Source organism: Pogona vitticeps, chromosome 7, assembly GCF_051106095.1.
Source record: "Pogona vitticeps strain Pit_001003342236 chromosome 7, PviZW2.1, whole genome shotgun sequence".
Lineage (NCBI taxonomy): Eukaryota > Metazoa > Chordata > Lepidosauria > Squamata > Agamidae > Pogona > Pogona vitticeps.
Window position 1 is genome coordinate 24,654,054 of NC_135789.1, and position 13,998 is coordinate 24,668,051.

The 13,998-nt window shown below is 46.9% G+C and overlaps 1 protein-coding gene across 1 annotated transcript; it reads left to right on the forward strand.

Annotated features, from left to right (window-relative positions):
• Positions 1 to 4,069: 4,069 nt before the first annotated feature.
• PSPH (phosphoserine phosphatase) lies at positions 4,070 to 9,938 on the forward strand. Its single transcript, XM_072978354.2, has 5 exons — positions 4,070 to 4,644; positions 4,932 to 5,066; positions 6,274 to 6,419; positions 7,710 to 7,858; positions 9,741 to 9,938. The coding sequence occupies exons 1-5, from the start codon at positions 4,421 to 4,423 to the stop codon at positions 9,849 to 9,851; spliced, it is 765 nt and encodes a 254-aa protein (XP_072834455.1). The 5' UTR covers positions 4,070 to 4,420; the 3' UTR covers positions 9,852 to 9,938.
• The last annotated feature ends 4,060 nt before the right edge of the window (positions 9,939 to 13,998 follow it).

Sequence of the window (13,998 nt, forward strand, 5' to 3'; positions counted from 1 at the left end):
TGGCTTCAGTGGAAAACACATGATGTAACTTTAGATGAGATTGCACTGAGTTTTCTCACCACCACTGTTTGATTTGCAAGCATTTTTCGTCCAGGCTCTCTTCCCCGGCTGGTCCTTGGTTCAGCAAGGGCATGGAAGAAAAAAAAGGGGGTGGAGGAATCAATAACTCAGGAGTCAAAGGCAGGGCACAGAACTCGGTGCCTCCATCTAACTGAGAAACGGATTTTTAAAAAAATATTTTAATTGGGGGGGGGGATAAAACTTCAGAAGCTGCTTTTATTCTAAATACCAGACCTCTATGCATGATGCCGAAACCCCAGGGTACAAATGCATCAAAAACTAGCATTTAGATCTCTTAAAAAACAAAACAAAACAAGAATGTAGAAAATGTGGGAGAACGGCTAGAGGCAACATGGAGAGATATATTTATTTGCTGGTTATATAACTCAGCTTCCGCCCTAAAAATGACATCGAAAAGCTGAAATCCTGTAGGGATCGTGCAGCCCAAACCAGCAGACATGCATGCGATCTTCCTAGCAGGATTTTGGAGCAGGATTTTGGCTGAAGTACTATATTTTTCGCTCCATAAGACGCACCTCTCCATAAGACGTACCAAATTTTTAGGAGAAGAAAACAGGAAAATATAATCTATTTTCTTCTCCTAAAAACTGGTGAGCCTTATGGAGAGGTCCGTCTTATGGAACACACCCTAGGACCCTTTGGAGGCTCACCCTGCCCCCCCCGGGGGGCAGAGGGGGTGAAATCGCCTCCTTCAGGGACTCTTCTGAAGCTTCCCAAGCCTCAAAAGAGTCCCAGAAGGTGGTGATTTTGCCCCCGCTGGCCCCGTGGGGGAGGTGGGGGAAGCCTCCCAAGGGTCGTGGAAGGCAGACTCGGACCCTTGGGAGGCTCCCCCCACCCCCGTGCGGCCAGAGGGAGCAAAATCGCCAGCTTCTGGGAGTCTTCTGAAGATTCCCAAACCTCAAAAGACTCCCAGAAGGTGGGGATTTTGCCCGCACTGGCCCCATGGGGGGTGGGGGGAGCAGCGCAAGGGTCCGGGGAGGCTCACTCGGACCCTTGTGACGCTCCCCCCCACGGGGCCAGCGCGGGCGAAATCGCTGCCTTCGCTCCATAAGATGCACAGACTCCCCACACACACACATTTTGGGGAGGAAAAATGTGTCTTATGGAGCAAAAAAATACGGTATATTGCATGTAAATCAAAGAAGCACGGTTAAATGGATTAGAAACAGAAGTAAAAAAAGCAAAGCATCGAAGGGAGAGCAGCTGACATTCCGTTAAAGAATGCTTCGTCAGCAACCCAGCACAGAGTGGAAACTGTCTATTTGCTTGGTCACTGAGCTGATCTTAGAAGGGAGGGCCACAGCCTGGGAGTCACCACGAACAAGGCCCTTCCCCAGGTTTCTGCCACACATGCCTCTGACGGTGACCAAAGGAAAGGAACTTCCCAAACACGTCTTGGGGCCCACCTTAAAGCCAAGGATGATGGGCACCCAAAATGGCACACTTCTCCCCAGAACTTCCGGCCTGGTCTGTTGACCCCCTGTATTCTCATTTATTTGTGTCCAGCGTTGTTTTCTTAATTTAAAACAGTTTGTTCCCGCCCGACGAGCACAGCCCAAAGGTACAGTCAACCGAATCATATAATCGCAAATACATTGGTGCCTCGCTAGACAGTTACCCCGCATGACAATTTTTTCGCTAGACATTGACTTTTTGCGATCGCTATAGCGATTCGCAAAACAGTGATTCCTATGGGGGAATTTCACTGGACGATGTTTGGTCCCTGCTTCACAAACTGATTTTTGCTAGATGTCGATTTTGACAGCTCCGTCCGCGCTCGCAAACAGGTGTTTTCGGGACCTAAGCTTCGCAAGACAGCTGATTGGCGGTTCGCAAAGCAGCTTTCCTATGGCCGATCTTCACTAGACAACGACGATTCTTCCCCATTGGAACGCATTAAACAGGTTTCAATGCATTTCAATGGGGAAATGCTTTTCGCTAGACAATGATTTCGCTAAGCAGCGATTTCAGTGGAACGGATTGTCATCGCCTAGCGAGGCACCACTGTATCAGAGTGAATCAGCCCAAACAGATGCAAGATGTGAAAATATTAAAAATTAAGGTATTTGGATGAGTTTCAGAACTGGCAATGAGACCTAAGCTGTATAAAAATAAATACTCCTAACGTTGCGTTCCTCCAGCTGTAATGGCAAAGCAGGGCAGATATAATTCACAACCACAACTCAAAAGAGTTCTTCTCCATTGCTGGGGCTGAGGAAACGCAGTGGTTCCCCACCTTGGTTCTCCAGATGTTCTTGGACTAAAACTCCCAGAAGCCTTCATCTCCAGCTGTGCTGGCTAGGGTTTCGAGGAGTTGCAGTCCAACGACATCTGGGGACCCAAGGTTGGGAACAAGTGTCCCCCAGGAGGTTGGTGGGTCTAGTTTGTTGCCTTCTTGACCACCATTGGCCCAAAGAGTCTTCCATGCTAAGTCCTGTTAACAAGATTTAAAACTCAGCACCTGAGAAATCAGTGCCCACGAAGCTTTTCTCTGTTTGCTGAAGAAAAGAAGTATTTCCAACATGCTCTCAGGGCCAGCAAAAGGTTATCTGAGCAGTATCTCCTCTTTGCCACCTTGCAACACGGAGAGGCCCCGCTAAAACCCATCCTTAGGCAGCCGGAGTTACATCACGGTTTGGTGACGCACATGAAATCATCCGGGTGGCCCTTCCAAAGTGGCTGCCTGGCTTAACCTGGTGGGACGGATGACCCTTCCAAAAGGCTAGCGAAGGGGGAGGCAGGAAGGAGCACAGCTGGGCTTATGGCAATGCTCCCAGCACATGCCTGCTTCATTCCCTTGCGTAAGGGTGTATCATGGTGCATGATGTCCCAGTCCTGCCCTGCACCCCCCCAGACAAAGTTCCCCCATTCCAGGTTTGCCCCCCCCCCCGTCTGGTTTAAAACAAATAGGCCGTTCGGTAAGCACCAGCAACTCACTGCTGATGAAAAACAACGGGAAGCCCTGCTCTTCTTTCTGATCTCATTTCACAACCCCTCCTGCAAGAACCATAAGGCTTTGCCAGGTTTATTTATCCATTTAATCACTTGTTTATTAACAGATTTGAATCCTCTCTCCTATTAGTACTTGAAAACATTAATATTCTGCAACTCCCAGAATCTTGGCAGGAGAATTCTAGGACAGGTAGTTTTTAAAAGACCACACACACCCATTAAATAGAAGAAGCAGACAGTCTAAAACAGGCTTAGTTACTGCTATTTGGCAAAGGAGCAAAGATTTATTATCACCAGACTGTAATTGGGATTCTTCCGACTAAACCAGGAGGTGTAAAAGCATCTTTTGAGAAAGTCTCAAAAACATAGGCTGAGCGCCCAGCCTCATGAGAATGATGGTACTAGTGGTTATGGGAGAAAAAGGGACTGGGACATAAAGGTGGATCTGAAAAAACATTTTTAAAGGTATTCAGGACCTCTTTCCAGAAAAACAAACAAACTTTAAAAAAAAATCTCAAATCTGTCTAAAGTGAGTAGAGGAAAAAAATATTCCCAGTTAGGGCTGCTGGTGAGAATCTATCAGGTTTTCTTTTCTCTTCCTGAAAAAATTTATGATTTCAGATATATATTTTTTAAATGGGGAAAAAATAAACTTGCAGGTATACACACATAAAAACGGAGGGAACAACCCCCCCCCCCAGGAATCCTCATGTTCTCTGTGGTCCAAAGAGAAGGAAATTTCCCAGTTTCAAGTGAAAATGATGAGAAGCAAATCGAAACGAAATCCTTCCCCCTTTTCACCAGGGCCCCCTTGCACCTGGCATACAGGTTTTGTGGATGAGGACCTTTTCGAAGGAAAAAAACAAAAGTGAGATTCAAGATCAAACTAGGAAGAGTTAAGCACTGAAACTCCTAAGCCTGGGAGGGTGTTTTTCCCTTATGTCAATTATTTTTAAAATTGCAGGGTTTTTTTTTCTAGCCCAAGAAAACTGTCCGTCTCTCAGAGGGGAACTCCTGCTCCCGACTAGAGGAGACCCACTGAGAACTCATGGGATTTACAAAAGCCTCGATCAGCCCTTCAGTTCATGTAAGAGGCTGAGTGCCAAGTTGTTGGACGGAGGCCACGCTTCCCGGCAGATATTTGCCCAATGCCCAAACTCTGCCCGGTCCTTGACGTCAGCAGGCTGAGCGGCCCAACGTGGAGAGGGTTAATTTGGCAAGAGAGGCAACCTTGACTCCTTGCCCAACTCTGTGCTAACCCCCCCCCCCGCCGTCAGCAAATCAGGATCGTCACCACCCTCCACCCCTGCGTCTCCCTTTTCGCTCAAAAGGAGCCAGTCCCCCCGGGAGCGCTTTCTTTACACTCAGCCGCTGAGCGACTCCTAAGATGGCTCAAACCTGGGTCCAGAACGACGACGACCGTCTAAACAGCGATGCCCAACTCTCCCATAACAGGAAGGTGCCCAAAAGGATGGCCTCGCTGATGGAGCTGAAGGAGGTCTTCCACAACGCCGACGCCGTCTGCTTCGACGTGGACAGCACGGTCATCCGGGAGGAAGGCATCGACGAACTCGCCAAGTTCTGCGGCGTCGGAGACGCGGTGGCGGAAATGTACGTAATCTCTAAGGGCGATCGCAGCGGGCCGGCTGCTGCCGCTTCCCCGAATGGAGGAAATTCGATTAAGGTGCAAGTCGTCGGAGATTTCCAACCCAAGTTTGGCAGTGGGGGGTGACAGCGGCAGGACCCTGGGGTGCTTTGGAGAGCTGGTTTTCTGTTTTATTTTTCTTTTCAGCGCAAGATGCTGAATGCACATTGGGGACTCCAGAAAAAGGTCCCTCCCCATCCTCCTGCTCTGCTATCCAAACCCCCTCTGGAGGCCATTCTTTCTCCCTTTTCAGGACCCGCAGGGCCATGGGTGGTTCGGTCACGTTCAAGGCAGCGTTGACGGCACGGCTGGGACTCATACGCCCTTCCTGTGAACAAGTGCAGAAGCTAATATCGGAGCATCCCCCCCAGTTAACGCCAGGAATAAGGTAAGACCTGTTTGGCAGACAGGGAGATCCCTCCCCCCCCACAATCTTCCATGCTGATTTCTTCTTGAGAGGCTGCCATGCTACGGGAGTAAAATCGGAACTGTGGGCCGTGAAGTAAATTCTGATTTATGGCAGTTCTTCTCAAGAGTCTGGTAGGTATAGAGGACTCAGAAGCAGTTGAGAAATCGCTCCTTCTGGTGGCACTCTGGGATCCCCATGGCGCTTGCCCAAGGATGCAGGAGGTCCCATCCTGCCAGCCTCGTACATCAGCGAATATGGATGAAACGTTTGTCCACATTCGTCAAATATGGATGAGATCGGCCTTCTTGTTGATCTCGGAGGGCTCCTCTCACAGGAGGTGCAAGGGGACTGGAACCTCCTGACTTCTGGCTTCAATAGTGAGGCGCTCCAACTTCCTGAGCTGTGCCAGCACACAGCAGTACACAGGGGGAAAGAAAAGAGCAGAAGGTGCACCAAAGAATAAGGGATCCCGGCCCCCAGTTGCATTCCCGTTGAGGATGTCTGTACTGTATTTATATCTGTTTCTTTAAACTGGAGCATGTTTGCGAGAGGAAATGGATGTTGTGTTTCAAAAGGTCTGTCACCTTGTGCTGGCGGACACTTTGACATCTTCATGGCTTATACCTTCGGGCCCTCTCGAGATGCTCATGGAGCGGCCCCTCTCCACAACCCCAGAGGCACCTTTGAGTCTCTCTCTTGCCCCTTTTTGCCTCTGTGTTCAGAGTGGTAGATAAAGCAGGGCTCCTGGGGCTGAGACCCAGGCTGCTGAAATAGGTTGTTATGTGACATCAAGTTGCCTTCAACTTATGGAAACCTCATGAATGAGCGATCTCTAAAATGTCCTGTCTTCAATGGCCCTGCTCGGCTCTTGCTAACTCAAGCCTGTGACTTCCTTTAGAGAAATCAATCGCATCTCGCATTTGATTTTCCTCTCTCCCTGCGGCCTTCCACCTTTCCCAGCATGATGGCCTTTTTTTTGCAATGAACCCTGCTTTCTCACGATGTGCTCAAAATAGAACAGCCTCAGTTTCTACATTTTTGCCTCCAGAGATCGTTCAAGCTTGATTCAATCTAGGACCCACCTCTTCGCCTTTCTGGCAGTTCAGAGTATCTGCAAAATATAGTGTCCAAACAAAAAGAGTTGTGGGGTTTTTTTTTGGACATGGCGTTCTGTTTTGCCTCGAAGGGAACTGGTCAACCGGCTCCACCAACGAGGGGTCCAGGTCTTCTTAATCTCTGGAGGGTTTCAAAGCATCGTCGAGCACGTCGCCTCCCAGCTCAACATTCCCGTCTCCAACGTCTTCGCCAACCGCTTGAAGTTCTACTTTAACGGTAAGATCTCCCAAAGCAAGTACCTGTGTCAGATTTCATGGGGATCTGTCGAGCAGAGGATGCTGAGTCAGGAAAGATTAAAACATGAAAGAGCATTGTGGATTCTGTTCAGCAAGAGAAAAGGTATGTGTGGTTTTTTTGGAAGTCTTAAGAAAAAAACTTTCTCCCAGGGTAGGATTTCTTTCAAGGAAACACAATCCATTTTTATTCCTCTCCTGCCAGAATCTGCTCTGACTCTTAACTCCTTGCTTAAGCGCCTTTCTTCCTCAACAGCCAGATTCTTCCATTCTTGGTTCAAAAGGCAAACATAACCTACAGGCGGACCTTTTGGCTTCAGGAGTTCTGTTGGGTTTTGAGCTTTGATTTTGTCCAACACTCACTGGCCATCCCACTTTCCAACATCCCACAGACCGAGAAACAGTTCCTTTCAGAGCAGCTACTGTGAGCAGCAATGCATGATGGGAGGAATGGCAAGCATCCTGCCAGGCTCCTGTGAGGCCAGATGAGATGTTATCTCAGTAGATGCTTAGTTCACTTTCCAAATACTTTAGCCTTGCTTGCTGGGAAGGTCTTACATTCCCCGGATCATTTGGGTTCGCTTAAAGAAGCAGTCTGGCCGATTATCATAACCCCGTCGGCCCGCTGGTTTCAGAACAGAGTTCCCTGAGATTAAGGTTGAACTCTTAGCTCTGGTCCACCGAAAGAGCAAGGCACTCAGCTTCTAAAGTCAGCACATTATGCAAGACTGCTTATCGACATATCATGTCGATAATAAAACACAAGTTCAAGGTAAAAGACCAATAAAATGGCCAATAAAATCACTGTACAGCCAAAAGCAGCTTTCAGGGGATAAATTGGGTTCACTTGGCCAGGCCAAGACACTGGACTCCTCCAGGTGGAGTACATAGTTGTTTCACCATCCCTACGACGTTACTCTTAGCTTGCTCAGTACAGTGCTTTTTTGCTCCTTTTTCCTCCTCCTGAAAGCATGGTTTATTTTTAGTCCTGTTTTGTACCGGGCAGGTGGAATTTAGCGCTAAAGCACTCTAGTTTAAAATGGCTCACAAGAAGCTGCTGGTTGGAAGCTTTGAGTTAGCAGTCAGAACAAGCCAACAAAGCTGCAGCAGAGAAACCCCAGCATCAGAGAGAATAGTTGATTGGCTTGAAACTTGGCACCTTCCATGTCGAACCCCCTGCCTTGGTGGGATGCTTCTTTTTATTTCATATGTTTAGCGTCCACATTATTCTGAGGGCACATGGCTGATTTTCCCCTCTGCGGTGCATTTCTAGGAGAATATGCCGGCTTTGATGAAACACAGCCCACCGCTGAATCTGGCGGCAAAGGACAAGTTATTAGTTACCTAAAGGAGCAGTTTCAGTTTAAGAAGGTGGTGATGATTGGAGATGGAGCGACGGATATGGAAGCCTGCCCTCCAGCGGTGAGTTTCTGCGGCCTCCCTGATTATTCTTCTGCGTCATTATTGAGGATTCTTCTGTTTTATTCCCTGACAGGGGTGCACAGGCTATTTGACTCAAGGGGTGGGAGAGCAGATGCTCCAGGCTTCAGCTCCCCTAATCCTTGACTATTGGACATGCTGGTGAAGGATGATGGGATACGATGTCCAGCAACATCTGGAAACCAAAGGTCTCCCATCCCGGGCTCAAACGTTACTAGAGAAAGCGTATTTATTGCTTAAGCATTCTGCACTTCCTCCTATCAGCCCACAGCGACTTCTCTAGCCATAGCAACTTTGTGAATTAGGCTTAGCAGAGAAGCTTCTTGGATGAAAGAGGATTTGAACTCAGTTCTCAACAGGCCAGCTGCCAGACTTCTTGTGACTCACAGGAACTAGCCAAGCGTGACCTAGGAAGCCATGCCTTCTGCTGATCCAGATTCCTGCTACCTCTAATCCAGCATTTCTAACGTTGACTATCCTAGATCTCTCATATTCTCTGGTGGTCTCCCGTACAAGGACTGACCAAGGTCACTCCTGCTTTGCTTCCTAAATCATAATGAAGAGGAATGAATACCTTGTGTGCTTCTGAGCACCCAGGATAGTATACTGTTATTAGTTACTTCTATTATTACACCTGGAGCCAAAGGGTGGTGCACATGGCTTTTTTCTTCCCCTCTCTAAATTTCACAACAACCCTAAGAGGTAGGCCAAGCTGAGAAACAACCGTTCAGAGCCTCCCAGTGAGTTTTGGAACTCTGTAGAGACTTGAACCAAGACCCCTCAAGTCTAAGACGATGACCGCTAGGGTTCAATGCCTTTCATCTGCCACGATCTTTTGCTCCCTCGGGCAGATTTGCCCATGTAACTTAAAACTTTAACATGTTTCACACATCTCAAAGTGCAGTGTCACAGCACCCTGTGTACCACAAAAACCACAAAATAATTCAACTCTGCTATGTGTGCACAGGGCAAAATCCCTCTCCATCAAGTCTAGGAAATGACGAGGGGCGGGCGAGCAGGCAGGCAAGGCAAGGCAGACAGACAGACAAGACAGATAGATAAAATTTGCATGTGCTTTGCAAGACCCAGCGTTGATGCTTGTTCCTGGTTAATGATTTTACCTTTGTTAATGATTTCTTTTCGTCTCTGTCATGCAAGGTGAGCCAAATGGAAAGGAAAGGGTCAGAGAAAGCAGCCAGGGCACTGATAACCAGCATTAAGAAACAAACTCTTCTGGCTCTGCTTTGCAAAAGCATTTTGAAGCAAGACCTTACTTTATCACATCACATGACTGGCAAAGCAAAAGGGGAATACAGCTTGGCCGCTGCTATAAATCTACTGCTTCTGGATAGCAAGCAGATTATGTCGAGTCAGGAAAGTCAACATTTCCAGAGTTTTCCCCCTTCCATGTTGGCAGGGCCATTTCCTCTTGGGGAACTGGCACCAGCTTCCTGGGAACAAAATGACTGGGGCAGGATCAGCTTCGTGCTTCACCAATGGCATTAAAGATTTTTCCGCCCGTTTGGGCTGAACTGTTCATATTCCCTGACAATTTCTTTTGTGCTCTCCTTGTTTGAAGAAACCTGGCAGAATCTAAACAGCTTTCTGTGTTCCTCAGTTCCTCGTAACAGAGCTTGGGAAAAATGACTTTATTTTTTTAAAATTTCACTTTCTGGTCCAAAAATGTACACGTCCAAGCATCATTCTGCGCCCTCCAGCATCTTGGGCTTGTCTGGGGTGCTGCCAGAGGTCTTTCTGTTCCCTCCACTGCATCCTCTTTTGTCCTTCATTGTGGGAACCTTGGGAAGTGTTTTATTTTCTGAAACACAGACGTAAACCTTGTCTTTTGCTTTCTTTTGTCCAGGACTGTTTCATCGGCTTTGGCGGCAACGTCGTGCGGAAGCAAGTCAAGGAAAAAGCAAAATGGTACATCACCCACTTCGACGAGCTGCTGAAGGAACTGGAGGAGCGATAAATTATAAACTAGGCTTATTTTATTAACACTTGTCATAGGTAGATGTATGATTATGCAATTAAACAAGTTCGTATTGTTATTTGCAAATGTAAGGGTCTTGGAACTTTTTTCCCTCCCCTGAATGAGTTCTCCCAGGCTCTGACGAGTCTGCCTGCATTCCATGTTGCTTCTGGGGATGAGGTTAGGGTTGGGGAGAAAGGATCAGTGCCCCAAATCACTTTCTCAAAAGAGAAAATTGCATCTGTGTTGCAATAGGATTAAAATGCTTATTATGGGGAGTTTTCTGATCCCTGTGAGAACTCCACCAAGAATATAAAAGATGTCCTATCTCCAAAGAAAAACGTAGCCATAATCAAGCACGTCCTTCCCAAACACTCAGAATGTACACAGAGTGCAATAAAAGAAAAAATAGAATCAGATAAACCGAACCACACACTTCTTGTATTTCTTTACCCCAATTCATTTTCAATTTCCCAATGACAGGATCAATGCACTGATAACTGTAACGCATCACATCTTCTTCAATGCACCATAATTTTCTGAAATAATGACAGTGAGGTTTTCTTTTAAAATCCCCAATACATCATGTTGTCTTGGACAACCCCCCCACCTGCATGTGAAAAGTGGCTGAAATTAGGATGTCCTCAAAAAGTCAACTCTGTAGATCTGAATCTGCATTTGGCCACAGAATAGGATTCTAGGGGAGGGGCTGGTAAAGATCCCAATGCAACCTCCACCCCACCCCACCCCCTTAGCTTCCTATATTAAAGGATGGAGCAGGTTGGAAAAGTCCCCTTGCGTCTTTTAGAAGTCGTGGGAAGGAATGCCGCCATGTTTTAGGGTCTCTTCCAGAGGCACAAAAAAGGTAGCTATAAAAATATTATTGGCCACTAGAGGGTGACAGAGGGCTTTTTAAAAGTAAAAAATGTTTCAAAAGAAAATTATTTTCATGGAGGTGGAAAAGCAGGGCGCAGGTACAGCTCTTCAAGGGAAAGGTGTGGGCATCAGCATCTCTTAGGCCTGTGGGATCACTTTCCACTTTGAAAGACTGATATTTAGGGGTATCAATGGCATGGAAACCCTGACCTATTTAGAAAGCAAACTGTAGCAAAGGAAAGCTTTCAAGAAGTGCAATTCACTCTTTTTGCTGGAAAAAGAGAGGGGACAAGGCAAACTGGAGGGGGCTGTCAAAACAGATGGGGTGGCAGCAATGTTTCTATCTCAAAGAGCTTTAAGAAATCAGATGTGAAAGCTCTCAGGAGTGGAAAGAGCAAGACGGTTTTTACAGAACCCCTGGGGGCTCTTCATTAGGTGCAATTTCTGACCGACAGCCCCCAATTCTTGGTGTTCTTCTTCGGAAGCCATTACTGTATTTTGGAAACAACCACCACTTACTATGGCCAATACTCAAGCTGTCTTTACAAGATGCTCTCCTGGGGGATTGGCTGCATCTTCTTTGCCTCCTCTTGCCTGGGAGAAAGCCGAAAAAGAGTTGCTAGCATTTGGGGAGAGAAAATGCTCTTCCTAGAATAGCGTCCTCTGGCTAAGCAGAAGCACTTCTTGCACGGACAATAGCGGCATTGTGGCAGAACCGAGGAACTTGAAATGTGCCAAGGTTTCTCTCTAGGGAGGGGGATGGGAAAAGAGCGCCTTTCTTCTTTTCCTCTCCAGGAAATGAAGGTCAAGAGTTGAGCCAGGATCCCTCTTTGGCAAATGAGCACATTCAAGGCTCCCAAATGGGTTATTGTAACTTGTCTTGGAAGATGCCTTGTAGAAAACAGCTAAAAAAGGAAGGTTTACTCCCAAGAGTTACTCCGAGACAGCAAACCGAGATGGGGTTTTTTTTTCACTCTTTCTTTCCTCCCCTCCTTAAAAGAGAGAAGTCAGGGCTGTTGGATAAAAATCGATGATTCTATAAGTCCAAAAAGGTAATATTCTGAAGCTCCAGCCTAATTTGCAAGCTACCATCCAAAACAACCACATATCATGGTGCCTTAGAATGGCCATCATTAAGATGTCATAGTTCCTGGTGGAATCCATTGGAGTGCACCATTTTTCATCCCAAAAAACTACAGCCAAGAAAGAAGTGAAAAGCCATCTATCTGCCACTACAACAGCATGGAAGCCGGGTTTGGTGGAAGGCACCGACGGCCGCCATCAGGTTGGCCTGACCCGATGAAATAGCGTCGATGTCCTTCTGCTTGGCAATCCCATGATATTTTGCTCTAAGAGGCAGCATGGCTTCCCCTTTGGAACCTGAAAAGTTAGGGGTTGCTTCAGGTCAGGGGATCTGATCACTTCTACTCAGGTAAAAACAGGATTCTGTGCTTCTGTTGTGGTTTTAGAAAGCCCCGATAACTTCAGACGGAGACCCCCTGGCGCATTTTGTGCTGTTCTGAGGATTTTGTGAGAAATCTGTCACATCCATGACACCCTCCCAATCCGACAGAAGAACGAAGCCAGAGGTTGTATAAAGGGGTGATTTCTACAGCCTGTATCCTTAGCTGCGCTCTCGTAGAGAGGAAAGAAAACAGATTCCGGGTAGGTTATGAGTACAATGCTATTACAGAAAATAGTTGCAATAAATGATGGGACTGTAAATCTGTTTTTTAAAAAAACCAGTGACTCTTAACAGTTAACAAATCACTGCTTTGGGGTCTTGGATCCTGAACTGTAACAAATTAGTTTTTAAAAGCAAGTGTCCAAGCTTAATTACACACTTCAAATGTTGGTGGTTGGCACTTGGGTCTGTTATGAGCAAAAGTCACACTTCCTTCAGGTGGGGTGACAGTTTAGAAAGAGGATTCCCTAAATATCACACAGGACGGGACAGAGAGAGAGAGAGAGAGAGAGAGAGAGAGGGAGGGAGGGAGTCTTTGGAGGAGGAGAAGGAGAGATCATGGAACCACAAATCAGTTCAGGGAATTTTAGACGTCACCTGAAAGCAAGGGAGAATGGGTGGAATCTAAGCCCTTGTATGGTTTGCAAACCGCAGACCCAAATAAAGAAACCAAACACAGTTACAAGACGGGGGATGCCTGGCTCAGCAACACTGCAAGGGAAAAGAATATTGGAATTGTCGTAGATCACAGGCTGAATATGAGCCAACAGTGGGATGGGGCTGCAAAAAAGGCCAATGCTATTTTAGGCTGCATTAACAGAAATATAGTCTCCAAATCCCGTGAGGTCCTAGCCCTCCTCAGTTCAGTTTTGATTAGGCCTCATCTCGAGTCTTGTGTGTCCAGTTCTGGACACCACACTTGAAGAAGGAGGCCAACAAACTGGAGCAAGTTCAGAAGAGGGCAAGAAGGATCATTAGGAGGCTGGAGACCAAGCCCTAGGAGGAAAGATGGAAAGAACTGCAAGTGTTTAGCCTTCAGAAAAGAAGACGGAGGGGAGAGTGGATAGAACTCTTCAAAGACTTGAAAGGTCTACAGAGGAGGGGCAGGATCTGTTCTCTAATATCCCAGAGTGCAGGACACACAGCAATGGGCCCAGGTCACAGGAAGCCAGATTTTGGTTGAATATCAAGAAAAACTTCGTGCTCGAGCAGTACGACAATAGAATCAATGACCTCGAGAGGTAGTGAGCGCTCAACCACTGGAAGCATTGAAGAGAAACTGAGACAATCACCGGACAGATATCCTTTGATTTGTATCCTTGCATTCAGGACTTAGTGGTTGGACTTAGTGGCTTTATAGGCCCCTTCCAACATCATGATTCTGATTCTCTGATAACGACACCCTTTTGAAAGAGTTTGGACTTAGTGGCTTTCGATTGCAAAGTTCGGAAAGAAGGCTACAGAAAGCCTTCCGAGAAGTGTGTAAGGCAACTGGCACAAGCCGTGGACCGATTGAATAACTGATCTGATAGTGAAGCTGGAGGCATGACACATGGGGAAAGAGGAGGGTTCAAGAGGTCACATGGGGAAATTCCAGGCCCCACGGACAGACAAAGGGTCAGTGAGGAGGAATGTGCCCAGGGCACATTTCAGAGGTTTTTCCACATCAGGCGAAGCAGCTCAAATTCCTTGCTTATTCCCAGCTAGAAAAATACCAGGGAAATGACAGTCACAGAACCAACTTCCAGCTAACTGCCAGGTCAAAGCAGTTAGGAAAAAAAAAGAGGTATGTCACTAGAGTTGCAC